The following is a 23,228-nucleotide window of genomic DNA, read 5'->3' as shown; positions in this document are numbered from 1 at the left end:
CTCCGTGTCGGCACTGTCCGTGGTGCTAAGGATCTGATGGTGAGAAAAACCAGACTCCATTCCTGCCCTCATGGACTTCATGGTCTGGTCACAGACTGGGTTCAGCTCTGGTTTTATGAGCTTAAATAAAATGCACACTGTCTCTGAACTTTATCCATCCATCTATCCTTTCAGTCAGTCAAGAAATATTTGCTGGTCACCTACTATGATCCAGGCAATGTACTGGAGATACAGCAGTAAACAATCTCTGCCTTCCCAGAGCTTAAGGCCTGGCAGGGAAAAAGAACTTGAACAAGTAATCATAAGTCTGTCAGGCATTGCAGAAATGGAGGGTATAACAGGAGGCTGCTGCTTCTATATCATGGGGATAATTGTGATACCCTCCCAGGGTTCATTCAGCTTTCCAGAAACATTTATTTGAGCACCCAGTATGTGCCAGGAACTATGCTAGGTGCTAGGAAAGGATAGTCCTGAATAGAATAGACACAGTCCCAGACTTCTGGAGTGTCACAATCCTTATATAAGGGATTTAGATGGCATGTCCCGCCATCCTTTGCACTTCTCTCCCTGCCCAATGCAGGAGAGGTAGACCTGTTTACAAGGACTTGGCAGCAAAAACAGAAAACAGACCATTAACTCCATTGAGAGAGGATGTTTTGCAAGGGAGACCTCTATGAGATTCCTTGGAGGCACAGCTGGAGACCGCCCAGGAGACCCAGATATCTCAAGGGGCTCTGGACTTCTTTAACAAGTGGACCAAAGGAAGTTGATGCTCATGGGAAATGTCCACCTTGATGCCAGCTGCTTCCCTGGACCCCAGCTGTGGCTTTCAGAAGAGACCAAGGCCCTGACCCATTTTTAGAACCTCTGATCCCAGGGAAAGCCACACGTGTGTATCAGCAAACAGGGGGCTATGAGGTCAGCACATCTCGAGTTAAGGAACCTCTTATCACACACAGACATGCACTGAATCCCCACGCCTGCTGCCTTTATGTCAGAGCTATGGGAGGACGTCCAGGGTCAGATGGGCCAGCTAGATGTGTGCACAATCTATACTTTGATTCAGGTACAAGAGAACATAAAAAAATGAAAACAAGGGTCAAAGTCCAGGAGGAAAAAATATATCAGAATTTATCCCTTTATCCCTCTGTTCCTTTTTTCCTCTTCCCTTTATGTTTCACTCTTGTTTGCTATCCGATAGTTGTTCAACTCAATATTCGACAAGTATTTTGAGCATAAATTCAAGACTTGACACTTTTATAGGCAGCGGAGAAATTGCCAGTAATCAGAACAGAGCCCTTGCTGATAAGGACCTTATGTTTAAAGGGGGGATAAGTTTAAACAATAGCTATGTGATAAGCCACCTGGGGCTTCCCAGGTGGCACTAGTGGTAAAGAACCTGCTCGCCAGTGCAGGAAACATAGAGAGATGTGGGCTCGATCCCTGGGTCAGGATGGTCCCCTGGAAGAGAGCATGGCAACCCACTCCGGTATTCTTACTTGGAGAATCCCCGTGTGCAGAGGAGCCTGGTGGGTCACAGTCTATAGGGTCGCAAAGAGTCAGACATGACTGAAGCAACTGACAGGGGGGGAGGGGGGAACAGCAGTAATAAGGCAAAGAAGGTGTTAGTTTAATAGGATGACTGGGGAAAGGTCTCACTGAGATGCAGAAACTGAGAGAAGAAAATGAATATCTGAGGAAGACTACCAGTGGTTGGCCAGCAAGTGCAAATGCCTTGAGGCCTTGTGTCTTTCTACCAAGCTTTCACTGAGACTTGGACACCTAAAGTTTGAGGCATCACTCACAGGAAAGGGTCTTAAACATACATACTGTCATTTTTGTCCATTTGCTAACTCAACTAGTACTTACTAGGTGCTCATTAGAACTGCAAAGATAAGATTGAAATATGCAAAGACCTTACAACCTTCAGAGGGAGACAGATAGGTTAGTGGGTAATTGAGTGCGACTGCAATCAACCCAGAGAGGCACAGGAGCACAGAAGAGCAACTCCAGCCAACCTGTGGAATTTAGGAAAGACTTCCTGGGAGAGGCAAGCCTGAACGGTAAGCGGTAGCAAGAGGTTGGGCACAGAGTGATCCAAGCAAACATATGGTATGCTGGGAGAAGCTGTAGATGAGGTGGGAGCTGTGAATAGGGGTCAGATCCCAGGATATTTCACATGCAATTGGTGGGGAATAATGCAGAGAGGTGATGCCGTGACATCTGGCTGCAGGGAGATAACAGAATCAAAGGGGACAAGAACAAAAGAGACCCAGTAGGCAGCTGTTAAAATCACTCTTCTAAGAGATGATGGTGGCCTGACTTAAGGTTGATGAAATGGGCATGAAGAAGGAAAGATAGGTTCACAAATATTTGAGATATTAGCAATTACTGACAGTGTTAGACTGAGGGTAAAGGCAGGAGCCAGGTTTCCAGTTCAGGTGACCAGGTAAGCAGTGGTGCCAATGATTAAGATAGATGATGCAATGAGGAGGGCGGGATATAGGGGAAATGATGAGTTAGGATGTGGACCTGCTAAGGTTCAAGGTGCCTTGAGCATCTCAGTCCAAGTAAAGCAGGCACCCACAGGCACCCGGGAAGGTGGATCTGAAATTAAGGAAGTAGTCAGGGATGGAGGTACAGATTTGGAACTCATCAGCCTATGGATGGCACTTGAAACCGTGAGATAACTTGACACCTCCCAGGCAGAGTCGAGAGTCCCTGGAGTAACAAAGAAAGATAAGACCCAACAGCCCTCTCAAGGACAACTAGAGGAAGAAGGTAATTATCATGACAATGATCATGATAATTTTAGAGCACAGGTATCCAGATGGAGGAGAATAAAGAAAGCAATTGGTGCAGGGGAGTCAAGGAAATGCAGAGTGCCTAAAGGAAGCAGCAAAAAATCCATTGACAAGAGGCCAGGAAAAATGTCCAGTGGACTTGCATAAGAGGAGACATTTGCAAGGCAGTCTTAGCCATATGCCTCAGACAGTCCATGTGGTCGCAAAGAGTCAATCATGACTGAGCGACTTCACTTTCACTTTCAGATTGGAATGGAGAAGTCAGAGACAGGTGGAGGAACTGATTTTGAAAAGAGGAAAGATCACCTTATCAGAAGCTGGGGAGGAGGTGGAAAGTGGAGGTAGGTGTTTATGTTTCTAGAGGAAGGGGACACAAAGTTGAGCGAGGCTAAGTGTGATGGCCTACATTTTCTTGAGGTGGAATGTAAGACACCTGCTGAGAATGGAGAAAGTGGAAGAGTGACGTGAGTAGGAATGGCTGCAGAGACTGTTTAAAAGAAAGAAGGTTGGGAGTGGCCACCGGGGAGACTAGGGTGGGTACCTGGCTAAAAGGAATGGACACGTGGGCTATTTTGTGGGCTCAGATGGATTTCTGAATCCAGCCTTTGTAGCTGTTATAAGTTCCACATTTAGGGGTTTCTTCTCCAAATGCACTATGTTTAAGAAGGTGGCTTATTCCATCTCTTCTTTGTCCATGTTGAGTTTTTGCTGGAAGGTGTTACCAAGGCAGGACCCCCAGCTCCCTGACCCTGTAGCCTTGGCTCCTTGAAGAGTCCCAGAGTAACACAGAAAGGCAATGGCCATTTATTCTGCTGAAGCTTTGACTCTTTTGTTAATTCCATAATATCCACTTTCCCACAAAGTCAGGTTCAAGCCTGAAATTTATTTATTTATTTATTTTTTCATTTATTTTTATTAGTTGGAGCCTAATTACTTTACAATATTGTAGTGGTTTTTGCTATACATGGACATGAATCCACCATGGATTTACATGTGTTCCCCATCCCAATCCCCCCTCCCACCTCCCTCCCCATCCTATCCCTCTGGGTCTTCCCAGTGCACCAGCCCAGTGCATCCAGCCTGGGCTGGTGATCTGTTTCACCCTTGATAGTATACTTGTTTCAGTGCTATTCTCTCAGAACATCCCACCCTCGCCTTCTCCCACAGAGTCCCAAAGTCTGTTCTGTACATCTGTGTCTCTTTTTCTGTTTTTCAAGCCTGAAATTTAAAAGTCTAAGATCTTCAGCTTCCTCTCAGTTCTCTACCTCCCAGTCTCTGGGGTAGCCCACATATGGACAGGCTCTTCAGATGCCTATTTTGTCCAAGGGTCTAGGCTAGCCTTTGCTGGTCTGTGATTCACACATCCCCAGATTGGCCTTTCCCAGACTTCTCAGCATGGAACATCTGAAGTTGAGTAGATTCTATGGGCCAAAAATGAGAAACACCCATCCGCCCTTCCTTATTTCGCCCCTGGTCCTAACTGACTTCAAGTTGAGTGGTTCCAGACAGAAACAGAAGGGTTCTAAGGTGATTAGCTAGGAATGCAAGAAACAATTGGAAATCTATTGTGCAAACAAGTGCCTGTTTGATTTCTCTCCACTTCCCTTTGGATATTAAGCTTCCTTTTGATTAATGTTTGGTTTCCAGTAATAAATATGGTACTACTTCATGGTTCATTGTGAGGATTAAATGTGAGAAATAATGGGTGCAAAGCAGTGCTCAGGTGTGTTCAGCATTTAGTACATGCTGCTCTTGTTTATAGAGAAGCATTTGCATGGAGGAGAGACTGCTGGAAGGGCTACCTGCAGGGGGGTGGTGGGCAGGGGGTGTGGGAACAAAGGGACCTTCCCTTCTCCACCCTTTCTGGTAAATTGTTTATTTTACCTGCACCCAACCAACCCAGTGTATGCCTGGGAGGCTAACATCTCTGCACCAATCCTAGAGAGCCACATGGGTGGGAAACGACAATAAAAGGACGGTCCACAGCAGACGTGCATTTCCACAGCCAGAGAAGGAAGAACATTCCGTGGTCTCGCCATCAGGTAAGTCCTGCTTTGAGCCCCAGAAGGCTTTCTACCGAGCCTGGGGGCTTCCTCTGATACTTGACGCTTTCAGAATCCAACAAGGAGTTTGAACCCTGGCCCTTATTGAAGACTCCAGATAGCACTGTATTTCCAGTTCAACCGTGCCTCCAGCTATGTGCTGGCTGCTCCAGGGCAAAAAGTGCTCCCTTCTCTTGTCTCTGGACACTGCCCACCCCCCACCCGCCAGGAAGATAGGCGTCTACTTAGGATTTCACCTCCAAGAATTACCAGTCCCGGGCACTCTCTCATAACATAGCCACGATATCCCTGCTGGAAACAAACTGCTATCTTCAATTGAAGTCTTTCAGAGGCTATAGGACATTATCCAAAGAGTTTCCCATTTGAGAAAAGAATTTCCCAGAAGAGGAGATGTTATTTGTTTGAGTGTTGGCAGGCTCTTCACAGTTCCTTGTTTCTATCCTCTCCCTCCTTGCTTCTTATTCACACATCCCTCAAATGTCTCCTGAGCACCTCTTGTGCTCTGGGCACCATGTGAGGAGCCCGTGATGGGCTCAGTCTGACATGGTCTCACTCTCACAGACATCTACATACACAGAGGATGCTTCAGGCTCTCTCAGCACGGTGCGTGAGGCACAGAACCGAGAAAGGGGAGTGGCTACTTTTGTCTGCAGACATTCATAGCACTGTCACCCTCCCCTCCATCCAATCTCCAAGAGCCTCTACCTTGATCCGAGTAGTAACTGCTCTGAGACCTTCTAGGACATTCGGTAGTCTTGGCTGGCTCTGTGCTTGCCTTTGGTTCTCTTGCTGTCAACCTCACCCACTTGACAAATCTCCTGGTCCTGTTATAACATCTCTTTTCTGTAAGTCACAGAAAGGACTTGAAAGCAATACAGGCTTCATGAAAGAAACCATCAGAACATTTCTGAGAAAATGGGCCTAAGCAAGCTATTTCACTTCCAGCATAGTACTTGCACATAGGAGGAATGCAGTAAATATTTCTGGGATTAATTTACTCTGCGTCACAGCTATTTCATTTGTAAAATGGGAATGATAAATATACCTTTCCTGGAGAGTGGTTTGGTGTCTTAAATGAGCTAAAGTATGCAAGGGGCTTGGTACAAGTCATGTGCTAACTGATGTGAGTTCCCTAGTTCCCTTCTTACCCCTGCAGTCAGGGGAACAGCCTCGGTCTCCCTGATCATATCTGGGTCTCCCCACGACCACTGCATGGAGAGTCTGCAGGCTGCTGAGTGACCTGCATGTCTCAGCTCCTGGAAAGGATGACTTCTATCCTGTGGCTGGCCCTGGCCTCCTACATTCTGACCCTGTCATCTACAGAGCAGCAAGGTGAGTACTCTGCTCATCTGGCATCTCAGATGACCCGTGATACCTGGAGAGGCAGCAGGGGAGAGCAGAAAATGTGGTTCAGGGTCAGTGAGGAGACAGGGGCATGATAAAAACCTGAGGGAAACAAGATGAGAGAAACCAGGATCTAGTCAGTTTCTCAAAGAGCCAAATCAGAAATTCCCCCTCAAGGGCAGTGGGAGCCAGCTAAAATCTGTTATGCCTGGACATGGTGGTAATCAGAGTGCTGGGGTTCATAAGGACATGAAGCACCCAGTCCCTCTGTGCCTTGTTTTGGCAAGCATCTCTCTTTCCTCCAGATCAGTTTTCTTATCTGTAAAATGAAGAGACCAGGCTTAGTGATCTCTCTGTGGTCCCTCCAAAGATCCATGGATCAGCATCTTAGACGCTTGTAGAAAGGGTTCTTAGGCTTTGCACAAGGGTGAAAATTTCTGCCTATGTCCTGTGGAGGGGGCTGGAGGCACTGAGCTCATGGCCTCTGTTGGGAAATTAGTGTGTGCAGTAACCAGTCCAAGAATAATAAGTGCAGTGACTCCTTTCCTTAAAACAAGCATGTACAAAAGCAAGGCTTGAAAATCTGTTTCCTTAAAAGTTCCTCTAATGTGCTCCCAGCTTTGTGGGGATGGACTGAGCCCCAGTAATCAATGCATCAGTGCTGGGCACACGATCACCCATTAAATAGTTTAATGCATCAAAAGAAAAAAAGGAATGTGACCCTGGGAGAATGTACTTAATTCATCATGAGGGCATTTGTACTATTCAGCATATCAGAACTAGAGGAGAGAACTAGCTTGAACTACTAGGCTCCAGGTCCTGTGCATGCCATTTTACACCTAGTACTTGTACCTCATTTAACCTTCTAACAGTTTTTTAAAGGTTTATTCTCCCAAATGGGGCATGCATAGCCCGAAATGAGGTTGCATGGCAAACTCTTAACTGCAGGGGCAAGAGTTCACTTCTTGATTGGGAAACTAAGATCCCACATGCTTCAGCGTATAGCCACAAAAAAAAAGAGAGAATTTTTGGTAGCTAAGCTATATGTACTTTTTTTCATGGGTATTAAACCATATAACTAATACATCATACCTATGGATACTATTCCTTAAGATGAAATGAATCTATAAAGAGAATCACTGAAAGAAATATATGAAATATATAATGACCTTGTTAATCACTCAATACAAAATAAAAGGTTTTTAAAAAATTTAAAAAGTAAACTACAGGCATCAGTGCATTTTATCTGTAAATATTTCAGCATGCAAACGATTATTCTGAGTTCAATATTACTTTCAGTTGCTTTTTTTCTTTTTTGAGATAAACTTAAATACAATAAATGTACAAAATTTAAGTGTATAAATAAAGAGAAAAAAACACGAGACAAATACAAGGACAGATGGACACCTGTGTGGCAACTATGACCTGAAGTACAGGAATGGATGATATTTGTATTAGCTTACAGGTGGTGTTTTGCAGAAGAGTCTCAGGGGAATTAAACCATCTGCCAAGGTCAGCCAGTCAGCAGGTGCAGAGCTGGATTTAAACCCAGACTGTCTGGCCTATGACTTCCTCCCTGTGTCCACCCCTGCTTTACTTCTCCAGATCTTCACACATCACAGTCCTTGAATCTGTTAAAAACCATGAGACCAGCAATGGGGAATGGCCCTATTAGACCCAGTGGTTCTCAGTGGGGGGTGATTTTGCTTTTCAGGGGACAATTGGCAATATCCGGAAACAACTTCAGGGAGGAGTACTCTTGGCATCTAGGAAGAAAACTCAAGGAAGCTGCTAAACATTCTACAGAGCACAGGACAGTGCCCGTCCCCCCATAGAATTATCCAGCCTGAATATCAGTAGAGCTGAGGCTGAGAAATCACCATCTACTGATAAAGGAAATATCTCTATGATATACTAAATAATAAATGCAAGTGGAAAGAAAACTGCAAAGTATTAAACCCATTTTTATTTTTTTAAAAAAACTACATTTTAAACATATGCATAGGAAGGGTCTGAAAACTGTATGACAAATTTATGATTACGTCTGGGAATGGAATGCATTATGACAGGTGTCATTTCTACTTTATTCATGTTAATGACCTTCGAGTTTTCTCCCATGAGCCTGTACTACATTTCCAGTGAGGAAAACAAATACTGGCAGGCAGAACCACAGTGTGTGGTGGCAGAGGGGAGCCCTGCACAGGTCCAGAGCCCGGATCAACACTCAGGCTCAGTATGAGTGACACCCTCTGGGGCTATGCAGAGAGTGTGGGGGCTCTGATGTCCTTAATGCCTATAATATACCACACAAAGCCCTCACTATTATTCTGACCCCAAGGCGATGAAGGCTGATGTGCAACTAACGGATCAGGTGCCTCTAGCCCTCACTGGATTCCCTAGAATTCCCAAAACAGAGCGTGTAGGGCAGGGAAACCCTGTCGGCCCCAGGGTCTGTTCCGTAAACCCAAGCATACCCTTATTCTCCAGGTTACAGCAACTCCACCGACACCGGTTCCTATGAAGAGGACCTGGATTGCGGAGCCCCTGGCACCCCAGACGCCCAGTTCTGTTTTGACCCCTGCCAGAATTACACCCTCCTGAATGAACCCTTTCGAAGCACCGAGAACACAGAAGACATCCAGGGCTGTGACAGCGACAAAAACGGCTGGTACCGATTTGTAGGGGATGGAGGAGTCAGGATGCCGGAGTCCTGTGTCCCCGCATTCCGATGCCAGACGTCTGCACCCCTGTGGCTGAATGGCACCCACCCCAGCCTTGGGGAGGGCATCGTCAGCCGCACCGCCTGTGCCCACTGGAGTGCCAACTGCTGCCTCTGGAAGACAGAGGTGCTGGTGAAGGCCTGCCCGGGCCCGTACCACGTGTATCAGTTGGAGGGCACCCCTCAATGTAACCTGAGATACTGCACAGGTGAGCGGGGCGGGGCAGCCCGGTGAAGTGCCCAGGGTCAGTAGAGTGGGCACAGCGGGGCAGGAGGAGACTGAACAGAACAGCCTTGATTCAGCGCCTGCAGTTGGCACAGACAGGTTAAGCAATTCTCCCAACATCACAGAGTTGGGAATGTGGCAGAGCCAGATTTGAACCTAGCACCCCAGCTCCACGATCCAAATGCTACCCCCACCCCCACATGGTCTACACGTGAACTGAAAGAGTTAATGTGTGGAAAGTTCTGGGAATAGCACCTGCCCTGTAGTAAAAGCACCAAGATGGCAGCTCCAAGGTTCTCACCCTACCGGATCGGGAATTGGGAAATTCAAGTTTGAGGCTTATCGCTTCCACCAAATGTGGTGCAACCCTTGCCAAACATGGCAAATCTTCTGTAGAATGATAAGGTAGGCCTTGGTGGCCTCAAGTCCACCCTGCTATGCACCCTGATCCTCTTCCTCCATGCCTCATCCCAGACCCTGCCACCTTGGAGGACAAGTGTAATAGGACCTGCCGCCCCGAGGAAGAGTGTCGCCTGGTCAGTGGCACCTGGGGCTGCTTCTGCAGACAGGACCTCAACGTCTCCGGTGAGCACTGGGACTGTGCTGACCCAGCAGGCAGGGCAGGAGGGAGGGAGCTCCTGAGGGTCAGGACTAGGTGTGGACCACAGTCAGCAGTGGTGGAACCGGGGTCCGCGGAGGAGAAGTGCCCAGCCAGTGAGTTTGCAAGGATGCGGGCAGGGGTGGGGCACACTTCCAGGTCAGCCACTGGACTGTGGCCTCGGGAATGGGTGGGCTTGACTCACAAGGGACAAAGATACTGAGGATGAGGACTCTGCCAGTGTTGGAAGTTATGTTCAGGTGTCGGCATGGTCTCCATGTGAGGAACAGGGGCAGACTCCTGTCAGTTTTGGATTTGTCAGGTGGGGTCTGGGACCTGGGACCAGCCACTATCCTCTCAGAAACTTAATGTCCTTATCTGTAAAATGCAGGTGAGATAATAATTAAAAAAAAAAAAAAAAGAACCACCATGCAGGGCTTTTAGGAGAATTCAATCACAACAGTCCAAACGGGCAGGCTCTGGGTGTGATGTTCTTGTCATCCCAGCAGGTAAGCAAGCACAGGCAGGTGACCCATGGCTACAGATGAGCCGTAAGCCCTGGGTGGGAGCTGGAGGAGCTTCCCAGTGAGACGATCTCCTTCCCTCCTAGACTCGAATGAGGGCCTCTGATTCTTGCTTTGGGCACAAGCCTGCTTTCCTCTGTGCATACTCCTTACCCCTGAGGAGGAGAGAGTGTTCTATGTTGAGGGACAAGAAGGAGCCTATCCATGGTGGCAAGCGTGTCCTTCTACTCCACATGCATAGAGAGCACCTTTCATATGGGAGAATCATTTTCTGTTTTCAGGGAAACAGAGAGGTGTGTCAGAGTGTGGCTCTTGCATTAGTTGCAACTTAAGTAACTTTAATTCAAAATAATCAATACACCATTTGGCATATTTTGAGATGATCTGCTCTGGGTCCCAGTGGGGACCAGACGTGAGAGCCTTAGCCAAGCCTGCACACAGCATGCTTGGAAATCTTGGCCCAGGGCATCTTGGCCAGCCTCACCTACCACAAGCCTGAGTATAAACCCCACGTGGGCCTCAGGCCCCTCTAGTCTCCCCAGCCTCCTTGTGGGCAAGGTGGTTTGCCAAAGGGCACATTGTGTGAGCTCTGCCCACTCCTTCCAGACCCCTATCTACTCTACCTGCCTTCCCCTCGACTTTCCAGATGTGCACAGTTTGCAGCCTCAGCTGGACTGTGGGGACAGGGAGATCAAAGTGTCACTGGACAAGTGTCTGCTGGGAAGCCTGGGTTTTGGAGATGAGGTCCATGCCTACCTGCGAGACGGGAACTGGAACTGCAGCAGCCTCGGGCAGAGTGAAGAGGAGAATTGGATATCCGTGACCAATCCCACCCAGGCTGGTGCCTGCGGAAACATTCTGGAGGTGAATGATGTTTATATCCCTGCTGCCAGGGTGCAGGAGCTGGGCAGGCGAGGTCTATCTCAGTAACTGTGAGTCCCTGGACAAGTCACTTAGCCTACACGGACCTCTAGGGGCATGTGAGATTACGCATGTTGGTCCAGGAGGCAGCTTAGAATAGGCTTGATGCTTAACCTCAGTAAATGAAAGCTATGCTTATGATTCTTTCACTTAGGGATGATGTGGGAGGGGTTCACAAAGGCGCAAGCGTGGCAGTTCCTGACTGTTACCGAGAGTCAACAGTTTATTCTTCTAGTTTTCGATCTGGGGTCCTCATTCCCCTTCCAATAAAGTGCCAGTGCCCCTGGGGGAGGAGGCCCCCTGCCTCCGTGAGATCAGAGGACAGGGTTGTCCGCTTGATTGACAGCATCAGCTCTGGAGTCACACAGACCTGAATCCCAGATACACTTGTACCTGCATCCATGTCAACATATATGTGGTCTTGTTTTTATGCCAAAGAGTAACCAGACCCATGCCATCTACAAAAACACCCTCTCCTTGGTCAACGATTTCATCATCAGAGACACCATCCTCAGCATCAACTTCCAGTGTGCCTACCCACTGGACATGAGAGTGAGCCTTCAAACTGCCCTGCAGCCCATTGTAAGGTATAGCACTGATCTTTCCCCTTTGACCTATAACCCTGACTGACTTCACGCACATTTTATCATGTCCACAGGATGCTGCCCACCTCCCTCAGGAACTTCCATTCATTCCACAAATATTTGTTGATTATGTATTAGGATGTTCGGCATGAACAAATCAGGCATAGAATATTTTATGGATATTGAAGATTATTACTATGAAGCAATGCAACGACATGAAACAGTGTTAATTAAATAAGCTAAGGAACAGAAGAGCATGACGATTTCACTTATCTTGAGGTAGAAAGGCATTAAACAACTCATTATATCAAAAATAATTTACAAGTGAGATGCAGGCAATGTAGGGGAGGCACAGGGTGCTGTGGGAGCAGGAAACAAGGGTCCCTGACCTCATCTTGGTTGGGGAGGAAAGCCGGGGGCAGGAAAGCTTACCTGCATATGTGGGATTTAAGCCAGACCAGCTTTGAATGGATAAATTCATCAGATACAGAACCAAATAGCAATTTGGGTGGAATTCAATTTGGGTAGGGGTCTCATCGTTTGTTCACTGCTATCTAACTGTGCCTGGAATGGTCCCTGCTGACGGAATTCCGCGGCATTCCTAGATGTGCTAAGGAGACTTTCTGGGGTATTAGAAACCCAGAGTGCCTGTCCCCATTACCTTTTTGCCTCCTGGGTTCACAGAATGGCAGAATCAGGATTAGAAATTTTATAGTGCAATTTCTAGTTTTCAGTCTGTAATATGTTGGGGCCCAAGGTTCATAAAAAAATAAATATTAAAGCTGTTTTATTTATCTTGTTAAAATTGATGTTTCACTGAAAATTATGTTGCACTGAAAATTAGCCCAGTTCTACAGGTGAGAAGATGGAGGTGTTCTTTGAGTGAAGGAGGTATATGCGCCCTCTTATGCAGGAAAGACTGGTAGGAAACCTGAAGTCAGACATCCGTTTGTTGAGTTTAATGCCTAGAAGATAGTAAATGTTTGATATAAGTAAATGAATCATGCATTTAGGAATCAAAGGTGTGCCTCTGGCTTCATAATCTTACACAAGTGTGGGACTTGATTTTATCCTCACTGTTCAAAACCTCACTCTTGTGGTTTTGGTGTTCGCAGTTCCCTGAACATCAGTATGGATGGGGAGGGAGAGTTCACTGTCAGGATGGCCCTCTTTCAAGACCAGGACTACAGGTCTCCTTATGAAGGGACTGCCGTCGTTCTGTCTGTTGAATCCATGCTCTACGTGGGCGCCATCTTGGAGAGAGGGGACACGTCCCGATTTAACCTGGTGCTGAGGAACTGCTATGCCACGCCCACTGGAGACAAGACTGACCCTGTGAAGTACTTCATCATCCGGAACGGGTAACTGGACAAGCTGGGGTTATCTTTAGACTTAAACGAGGTTTGGGGTAGAGGACAGAGATCAGCTCATCCCTGCCTGGCAGATGTGTAAATCGGCTTGCCTCTTTGGGAAAACAATTCGGTATGACAGGAGCAGACCCTTTGACTCAGAAATATCTCTCCTGAAATTTTAGCCTTAAAAGATTAATGCACAATAGATGATCAAGGTAAAGAAGTGCCAGTTATTTTTCTTTTCAGTATCTTTTATCATTTTGGCAGGAGGTTCATAGATCAAAGGGGACTTTTATACTGATGTTAACACTGACTAAACAACATGAAAACAGTGTGTTATGGGACAAAATATTATTGGATGTTGTTAACCGGCAAACACAAAGGAAAATGCCTGTCTATAGATCATGATTCAAACTGTAGTAAAAATACTAGTTAGTATTTAGCATAGAGTTTAGCTGTGTGCCAAGCATTGTGCTAAGCAGAATACAAGGATTATCTCATTAAATGCTCACATCAACCCTAGAAAGTACATATTCCTGTCCCTACTTTTCAAATAAGAAAACTGAGGTTCAGTAAAATTAAGTAATCAGCTCACGATCATTTAGTTAAAAAGTGGGTTGGGCTGAAATTTGAAATCAGTCTGTCTCATTCTGGGGACTGTAGGCCCCCAAATTTAAACCATGTGAGTTTATTGGTCACATTGTGGAGAAAACCTGGACGAATAGAAGTCTGTGCTATAGGTTGGAATAAACCTTGGTTGGGGGATGGGGAAGCTCTTTATTTCTCTCCAATGCTGTTTTTACATTGGATGCAGATTAGAAATGCAATTAGAGCTTAGACCCCCCAAGTTTTTCTAGAAGGTAGATCCTTATCTCTGTCACCATCCCAGCTGCCCAAATCAACGTGATTCCACTATCTCCGTGGAAGAGAATGGGGTGTCAGCGGAAACCCGGTTCTCAGTTCAGATGTTCATGTTTGCTGGAAATTATGACCTAGTTTTCCTGCATTGTGAGGTTTCTCTCTGTGACTTCATTAAAGAAGAGTGCCAACCGGTGAGTATCTTTTTGGACTAAACTATCCAGTGCCTGAGATGGGGCCTGGTACCTCCAATATATGTTTATTGGAATTATGGATGGATTGAAAGAAGGGAGGGTGGGAAGGAGAAAGGAAGGGAGAAAGGGAGAGAAAGAAAATCAGATAGATGATGAAATGGAAAGATGAATGGATGGATGAATTAATGGAAGGGAGGGAAGAAGAAACAGAGAAAGAGAGGGAAGAAAGGATGAATGGATGTAACTTAAGTCTCCAAAAGCTCATGTGTAAGTAATTATAGTATCCCCAGGAAGCATATTAGATGAAAGAGCCTGTCTACTACGTTTCCTTGGTACAGAACATTTTAAATGATTTTAATAATAGTTGACTTCTTTTAGTGCTTACTCTGTGTCAGGTCAGTTCAGTTCAGTTGCTCAGTCGTGTCCGACTCTTTGTGACCCCATGGACTGCAGCACATCGGGCTTCCCTGTCCATCACCAACTCCCAGAGCTTGCTCAGACTCATGTCCATCAAGTTGGTGGTGCCATCCAACCATCTCATCCTCTGTCGTCCCCTTCTCCTCCCGCCTTCAATCTTTCCCAGCATCAGAGTCTTTTCAAATGAGTTAATTTTTCGCATCAGGTGGCCAAAGTATTGGAGTTTCAGCTTTAGCATCAGTCCTTCCAAAGAATATTCAGGACAGATCTCCTTTAGGATGGACTGGTTGGATCTCCTTGCAGTCCAAGGGACTCTCAAGAGTCTTCTCCAACACCACAGGTCAAAAGCATCAATTCTTCGGTGCTCAGCTTTCTTTATAGTCCATCTCTCACATCCATCCATACTGGAAAAACCATAGCTTTGACTAGATGGACCTTGGTTGACAAAGTAATTCTCTGCTTTTTAATATGCTGTCTAGGTTGGTCATAACTTTTCTTCTTAGCAGCAAGCATTTTTTAATTTCATGGCTGCAGTCACCATCTGTAGTGATTTTGGAGGCCAAGAAAATAAAGTCTGTCACTGTTTCCATTGTTTCCCCATCTATTTGTCATGAAGTGATGGGACCGGATGCCATGATCTTGGTTTTCTGAATGTTGAGTTTTAAGCCTGTGTCAGGCACCATTCTAAAACTTTTATGTGCCTTATCCAATTTAATTCTCACAGCACACTTTTAAGTAGATTCTTCTATCAACCACATCTTAGAGGTGAAGGAACTGAGCTCAGAGAGGTTACTTGCCTAAGGGCCTCAAAGCTAGAAAGTACCAGGGCTGAGTATGCTGTGGCTGAGGTGTGACTTACACGTCCATTTTCTTAACCCAGATTCAACACTGCCTACTAACAGTTGGCATTTCTTGAGTGCTTGCTGTGTGCCTGTATGTTGCATACATATTTCCTTTTAACCTTCACAGGAAAGATATGATTTAATAATAGTAGACAGGTGTTGTCATTTATCCCAAGTTAAACAACTGAAAAAAAAGAGAGGATTCAAACCCAGGTTCATTTGACATGACTGAGAATTCTCTAGACTGAGAAAACCACAGCATCAGAGTCAGGATCATATTGTGGGTGGGGGCCCATTCCTGGGCCAGAGCTGTTCATGGCAGGAGCACTTTGGATAGGAACATGCCTTTACATTTTGATATAATGAGAATTCTCCATCCCCACAGTCTTGCTCAAGAAGTCAACTCCGCAGTGAAGGAGTGGCCATTGACCCAGCCCGGGTTCTAGATCTGGGACCCATCACTCGCAAAGGTAAGAAGTAGTCAAGTCCTGCTGATGGTTCCAGCTGGCTAAGTGCTGACCGTTAACCTTAAGTGCCTGGGGTCACCAACTTAACAGCCCAGGTCCTTTTCTGCCTCCTCAGGAAACCCAGTGGTGAATGCATCTTTCCAGGAGATGTTCTGGGTAATGATAATAGCATTTGCCACTTGTGCTGGGCTTCCTGTGTGCTAGAGATCAGGCTAAGCTCTCCAAATGCACTGACTCAATCCTTCCCAACTGCATCCATTTTACAGGTGAGAAACTGAGGCTCAGAGAGATTAAGTGACTCACCCAAGATCACCCACTCATGAGCAGCTGCAGTTAGCATTGAACCCAGCTCAGGCTGATTCCCAAGCGTGTGTCTTTTGTTGTTTCCCTCCAGCCAGGTGCTTATAACTCAATCCCTTTGAGATCTAAGTGCTAAACCAACTTAGGTTTCTGAAGAATGACCATGTTTCTCAAAATTCAGTTATGGCGTTCTGGGGCATGACGTAGGAGAAGCTTTCCAAACGCTCCTTAAATTTTCATCTGTCTATCCCTCAGGTTAGCAGCACTCTCATGGCTTTTACTTGCACTGAATTGACAGAATCAAAAGATCCAAAAAACTGAAAGCATTTTTTCTGTTCTAGAGAGATTAAGGAGCAGTAACATTAATAATGGGTTTCCCAGGTGGCCCCAGTGGGAAAGAACCCACCTGTCAATACGGGAGACATAAAAGACCCTGGCTCAATTCCTAGAACAGGAAGATCCCCTGGAGGAGGGCATGGCAACCCATTCCAGTATTCTTGCCTGGAGAATCCCATGGACAGAGGAGCCTGGTGGGCTACAGTCCATAGGGTCGCAAAGAGTCGGAAACGACTGAATCGACTTAGCACGCATGCAACATTAATAATATTAATAATAGCAACATTAATAATAATACCTCCTGCCTGGCACCATATTTATATGCATCATCGCATGGAATATTCACAACGGTCTAGGGACATAAGCACTATTACCACTACCATTCTCCAGATAAGCAAACTGAGGCTGTCCCATGAAGAAGACTCTGCCTCTAGTTATCTTGTTCTTTTTTTGAATCTTCCACTAGAAGCTCATGTGTTGTCACAGGGTAGATCAGGGAGGAGGGAGGAGGGATTGAGAACTTCCACTTTGTAATCAGGTAGACTGGGGTTCGAATCCAAACTCTTCCACTTATGGGCAGACATTGCTGAGCCTCAGTCTTCTCATCTGTCAAATGGGAATGAGAACACTCTTCACAAATCTCTCAGGGGGATTAAGTTTCAAATGCATGAGATGTGTTTAGAGAGGTACTTGCTAAATAATAGATGTTTCCACATTGTGGACTGCAAGTGACTGCGATGACCAGGTCCAGGAGGTCTTGGAGCAACTGTGGCTGCAGTGCCATAGCCAGTGGAGCATGACTGTGGAAACGCTCATCTTCTGATCTTGTCTCCAGGTGCCCAGGCTCTTGGTGTCATGAGTGGAACACCCAGCACTGCAGGTACATTATATTCTCTTGCCTTTCCCACAGCCCTCCCTCCCAACTCTCTTTCTTTTTAAATCAGGGCATATTTATTTAGCTTCTTCTATGTGCCAGGCCCCAAGAACTGTGCTCAGAACTATGAACCCTGAAATGAATCAAACCCTAGCTGGCTCTAGAGATGCTCACAGTGCAGCAGGAGCACCATCATTAGACAAAAAAGTGTTTATTGAGCACCAACTGTGTTAGGCATTGCTATTGGCACTAAAGCTATGGTGGTGAATGGTACAGGTCAGTTGCCTGCCCTAATGGAGATTGTGTTCCAGTTTCAAAATAGATTTAAAAAAAGTTAAGAAGGCAATTTAGAAATAGAAGAGAATGATGATGTGATAGAAAGTTACCAGCATGGGTAATACTGCCTTCAATAATACAGAAGTTTATTTCTCTCACACATGAATGAAGTCAATAAGGCAAGCAATCCAGGACTAACAGGCCAGCATCATGAGGTCATCAAGAATCCAGACTCTTTTCTTGGGTGGGGGAAGGCTAGCTCCTAACAAAGAGAGCGAGGCTCTGAAGGCATTGGTTCAGGGATCATAATCCATCAGAGCCTCTATCCAGATGACCCCACTCCACATTCCTCAGTCCCCAGGTTTTTCCAACCAGGGCTCTGACATTGTTGCAAAGCTGCCGAGACAGACCGTTCAACCATCTTTTAAGCCTGGCAACTACAATGAGTCCAAATTTGCTCCTCAGGGGTATCCACTCTCCTAATGCTGGAAATGAGGGCCTCTTACAAAGTTACCTAACCAAAGAGACACTCTGGCTCTCTCACTTGGCCCTAACTATTAAAACCCCTCCATTTCTCATCTTTCTGCAATAGGGCATTACTATAAAGCAGTAGTAATTAACCAAGTCCATTTCCCCTGTACTTAAAGGCCTGAGTTATTGCACTGGACAGAGAATTCCCCTCCTCAATAGGAACGTTCTCTTGAGTGACTAACTGATGAAATTTTTTAGCAATGATTTTGCTACCTTATGATGGTAACTACTCATGCCACACATATTAGTTGGGATTGGGTTCTAAAAAAAAAAAGAATCCAGACTCCTTCCATCTCACCCCTCTACCATGTTTAGGATGTGACCATCATACTCATGGTCCAAGAGGGCAGACAGAACACCAATCTTTGTATCTAGGCCAGGATGGAGGGAACTTGGGAGAAGTCAATGACTTTTAAGGAACAATCCTGGAAGCTGACACCTAGTATCTTCACTTACATCTCATTGATCAGTGCTGATCACATGGCCACATCTGGCCGCAAAGGAAGTTGGGAAATACAGTCTTTATCCTGGATGGTCATACACCCAACCAATGTTTGATGGATCTGTTAACAAGATAAGGAAGGAAGAATGGATATCAAAATGGATAAATAGTCAGAAAATGTTTTGAAGGAGGTAATATTTGAACTAAATGAGAAAAAGGAGCCAGGTGTGCAAATATTAGCAGAACAAGCCCTGTAGGAAAAATGCACAACTGTTGCAAAAATGAGATACTCATATAAACAAATAAATCACAAGCAAGTAGATAGTGCAGAAGAGTAATTAATTGTATTGGACACGATTAGAAGAGAATTTCAGCTGATGTTAACATCTGAATGTGGTTTTGATGAATGAATTGGAGTTCAGTAGGGAGACAAATCTAAGAAATATATTTTGGTCCAAAGGGAAAGCAATGCTATTAAGATTTCACTATCCCCCAAAATGGCCTATACTGGTCAACCCAGACATTAAAAAGTTCTGCCCATCCTCAAATCTCCAACTAGATAACAGTCTAAACGTTTCCAAATAACCTCAGTGCTAACATTTAGACAATGCTCAGAAAAGCAGTACTCATCAAAGAGGGTGGTTAGAGCTCAGACTACAAGCAGCTTGAGCTCAGGGACCTCAATCTCATTCATTTCTTCCAGGCCTTTGGGTTAGCATAGTCCCTGGAACAGCCTGGCTTCACAATGGACTTTGCTAAATTGACTAATTTCTTAGTGGGTACTGGTTTCTGGAGACTTTTGAAAACGGACGGAATCACTCCAACATGATGTGGTAGCAGACTACCGCAAGAATACACTCATGGCTTTCATAGTTTGCTATTTCCCACAGCCATTTATGACGTTTTAGAATTAATTGAGCATCAACCTATGTTTCATAATTATAAGCTGGTTGTCATATAGTGATATATTTCTGAAAATTGTGATATTCTTCTCCCTCTCTCTCCTGAGGACATCAGCAAGTTATTTTGAAATTTAGGGCTTGGAGAGCCACTATAATCTGGTATTGGGTGGAAGGGGCTTGCACGTGCCTCTCCTAGGTTCTCTAATAGGAGACAGCTATGATCCAGGAGACAAGCCCTTCTTTAACCCTTAGTATACAGTAACGATCAGAAGAGATATGATTCCAACCTCCCAGATCTTAGAGTCCGATTTTCAAAACCAATACTTACATGGTGTTTACCATGTGTCAGGCACTGTTCTAAATGCTTGCTATGAGTTCACTCACTTGCCTTACAAAAATCTCATGTAGCAATAGCTGTTAGTAATGATCCTATTTTGCACACAAGGATTTTCAGGCACAGAGGGGTTCAATAACTCGCCTGGGCCTGCATAGCTAGTTGCAGAGCTGGGATTCTAAACTAAGTAGTCAGGCGTCAGAGGTAATGCTTTTCTAACCTCTCTTTCTGCCCTCAGTGTCTTTCTGCCTCTTCAGTATTAGAGTGAGTAATGCTAGCTACTGTGACAAGCGAGCCACAGCTTTCTGGGCTTTTATGCAATAGTTTATTTCCCATGAAATCACTGGAAGATGCCCCTCAGTGCCCTTTACAGTCATTAGGAACTGGAGTTCTTACCTTCCGGTAAATTCTGGCAACTCTGCTGTCCCCTGAAAGTCCCCTCTTGGAGCCTCTGCATCTGGTCCCTAGATGCTGGATGAGGGAGCATGGAAAATTATGTAGGAGGCTTTAAGAACCAGGTCTAAAAGTGGCACGTGTGACTTCTACCCACATTCTACTGGTCAGATCCAGTCATACGGTCCTACCTACTGCAATGCATGTGGGAAAAGGTACCTTCCTGTGTGCCCACAGGGAAATGGCGTGTTTGGTGGTGGTGAGTCAGCTTTGCCTCTACGACATGGCCCTTTGCCACCTCCCAGGGGCAGAAATCTAAAATAGATATTAAGGATATTCTGGCTTTGTCATCCTTGTCCAGCAGAAGATAGGGATGCCGCCTCATGTTGTCTGCTGAGCTCCAGAGCCCAGCACCCGACAGTCCTCTCTTGTGTTTCAGGGTTCCTGGCGGCCTGGTCCGCGGTTCTCCTGCCTGTCCTCCTGGCTGGGCTGCCCTGAGAGCTCAGCTGGGCATCTGGCCTTGAAGCTTGTGTTCTTCCCTCTGGTGATGGCTTCCAGTCACCCTGCCGCTCTGCTGGTTCTGTCTTCAAACAAATCACGTAGTCTCCAGGCCTGACTAGTTTTGGAGAAAAAGAAGAGCTTCCCCTGGTTTAACACTCTCAATGCCTTTGTATTCCTCTTTTTCTCATGATGGGGACTCTGACACCTGGCCTGGACTGACTTTTCTCATTCATTAGCGGGCTCTTGAAAGCAAACTTGGTAGGTGCTTGTGTGTCTACAAGTATAACATATGTTCACAGCTTCAGGGAAGAGGGGCTATGTCAATGAGGGGAAGGAGCAGGGGCAGAGCTTGTAAAAGAGGTACCCTCCACAATCTGCCGAAGTACCTCCATTCTGACTGCCAATAAATTGAACAGGCTGATGTTTGCTTTCACCCCACTTCCTCTGGTGTATTTCCATCATGGTTTCCACAATTTCTATGGAAACATGTTGTAACATGGCCAGTTTTGGAGACCTTGCACCAGAGAAGACTAGTCCCTGTTGCTTCCCTGACCCCGCCACACTGGAGACCTGCTTTGACATACCTAGGACTATACAAACTCCTACCCCTGAGACCTGGATGCTAGAAGAACTGCTCAGTTTGGGTGCAGAGATGTTGTCTCCCAAGAGCACACCTCTAGTGGTAAATAATGATGCCCTTGCTCTGAAGGGTTCAGCAGGGAGTCCCAGTATAAAATAATGCACCAATTCTGCCCTGAAGATGTAGCAGCAGAGCCTGGAGGGTGAGCAAAATCCCTTTCTGGAAACCTTGAATGAACCTTCACAAAGATTCCGCAAAGATGCCTCAGATAGAGAATGCTATGCTTGAGGCCCCTCCAAGCCAGCTTCAGGGAAAGGGCTTCAGGATAGGATCAAGGCTAGGAGATCAGCAGGAGTGTGTGCACCATCCTGTCCGACTCTTTTTGAACCCATGAATTGTAGTCGCCAGGTTTCTCTGTCCATGGAATTTTCCAGGCAAGAATACTGGAGTGAGTTGCCATTTCCTAGCCCAGAGGATCTTCCCAACCCAGGGACTAGACCTGCGTCTCTTGCATCTCCTGCATTGGCAGGTGGATTCTTTACCACTGCACCGCCTGGGAAGCCCATAAGTGACCAGGGGCAGAGCCTATTCATCTGCCAGGAGGAGACTTTGCAAAATGGTGCATTGGTCAGAGATGATGTGGTTGCAAGAAACAAAACCCCACTCCAATGGACTCAGACAAAAGGAGATTAACTGTAAGGATATAGGAGCATAAGGTCCAGGGACAAAAGATACAGCCTGTCTGCACAAGGAGAACCACTGTTCTCCTTGTTTCTTAACAGATTGTCTCTTTCCTCCTGTCAGTCTTCCTGAAACCACACCGCCTTTATACCTGCTTATTTTTGTGTGTCCCTTTCATTTCCCTTTCTCTCTGTGAAATTAACTTTTCCCATTCATTCATCATCATTGACTAAATATGGATATTGCAGCTTCACATCACTTCAGGGACTATGAGACCAACTGGCATTTTGGTATCCCACATCCAAATTTTACCCAGGGAGTATGAGTTCCCTGCATGGGTCTGAGTGCTTCCCCTGGTCCAGCTGTTGAGGCCATGTGAGTGGGCTCATCTAGCACAGACAGAGCCAGTAGGGATGACCTGAGGGGGAAAGTCTCACATAAATAGGGGTGTTCCTTGGACAGATCTCCCAGAAGACCACTATGATAGTGGCTTCTTTAAAAGGGGGATTCCTGGGAAGAATTGCTTTCTGTTTCCCAGTAAGTGGGAGGATTCACAACTGCCACATTCCAAGGAAGTGGTATGCTAGGAATGGATCTCAACGGTGGTCAGAGGTCCAAATTTTTCCCCTCTCTGAGGCTTATCTTCTCCCTTCTGTAGGGAAAAGGGGCTTGGCTATTACAAGATTCACATTTATAGAGGAGCCTTTTTTTTTTTTTTTTAATAAATACAAGTCTGCCTGAGCATCCAACATATAGAAGTTAACAGACTCTTGTTGATGCCAGGGTTTACATCCTCCACTTTGTGCTTCCCTCCTCCATCCCTCAGAGAAACTCCATAACCCACAGGGTTACTGGGGCAAAATTTTGGAATTGCCTGGAACATACATCCTCTAATAATCTCTTCCAGTATAAATTACACGGGATTCTACTTAACTAGACTCAATCCTATCTGTCTGTCTCCTATCTATCTAACTATCTATCTATCTATCTATCTACCCATCTAGTCCTACTCTCTCTTTCCCCCTCTGTCTTTCTGCCTATCACTGATGTACTACAACCTTTTGTTTTCTATGAAGGGCATGCTGAATGAGTAACAGCCACTGAAGATTCAGTCTATGTCATTCATTCAATCAACACTAATCTGCTGAGCAATTGCTATGCTCCA

General features: G+C 45.8%; 1 protein-coding gene across 2 annotated transcripts; it reads left to right on the top strand.

Moving 5' to 3' along the window:
- The first annotated feature begins 180 nt into the window (after positions 1 to 180).
- GP2 (glycoprotein 2) lies at positions 181 to 21,234 on the top strand. Of its 2 annotated transcripts, none has more exons than XM_065924441.1 (11): positions 181 to 4,846; positions 6,024 to 6,199; positions 8,699 to 9,139; positions 9,631 to 9,741; positions 10,925 to 11,142; positions 11,638 to 11,786; positions 12,899 to 13,144; positions 14,025 to 14,187; positions 15,832 to 15,916; positions 17,385 to 17,429; positions 20,741 to 21,234. In XM_065924441.1, exons 2-11 carry the CDS (start codon positions 6,112 to 6,114, stop codon positions 20,797 to 20,799), a joined length of 1,605 nt encoding a protein of 534 aa, XP_065780513.1. In that variant the 5' UTR covers positions 181 to 4,846; positions 6,024 to 6,111; the 3' UTR covers positions 20,800 to 21,234. The 2 variants fall into 2 exon arrangements, with proteins under 2 accessions (XP_065780513.1, XP_065780514.1); XM_065924442.1 differs by having other exon boundaries at positions 6,004 to 6,199.
- The last annotated feature ends 1,994 nt before the right edge of the window (positions 21,235 to 23,228 follow it).

The sequence above is a fragment of the Muntiacus reevesi genome, chromosome 2 (genome assembly GCF_963930625.1).
Source record: "Muntiacus reevesi chromosome 2, mMunRee1.1, whole genome shotgun sequence".
NCBI lineage: Eukaryota > Metazoa > Chordata > Mammalia > Artiodactyla > Cervidae > Muntiacus > Muntiacus reevesi.
This window is presented reverse-complemented; position numbering and strand designations above follow the sequence as displayed.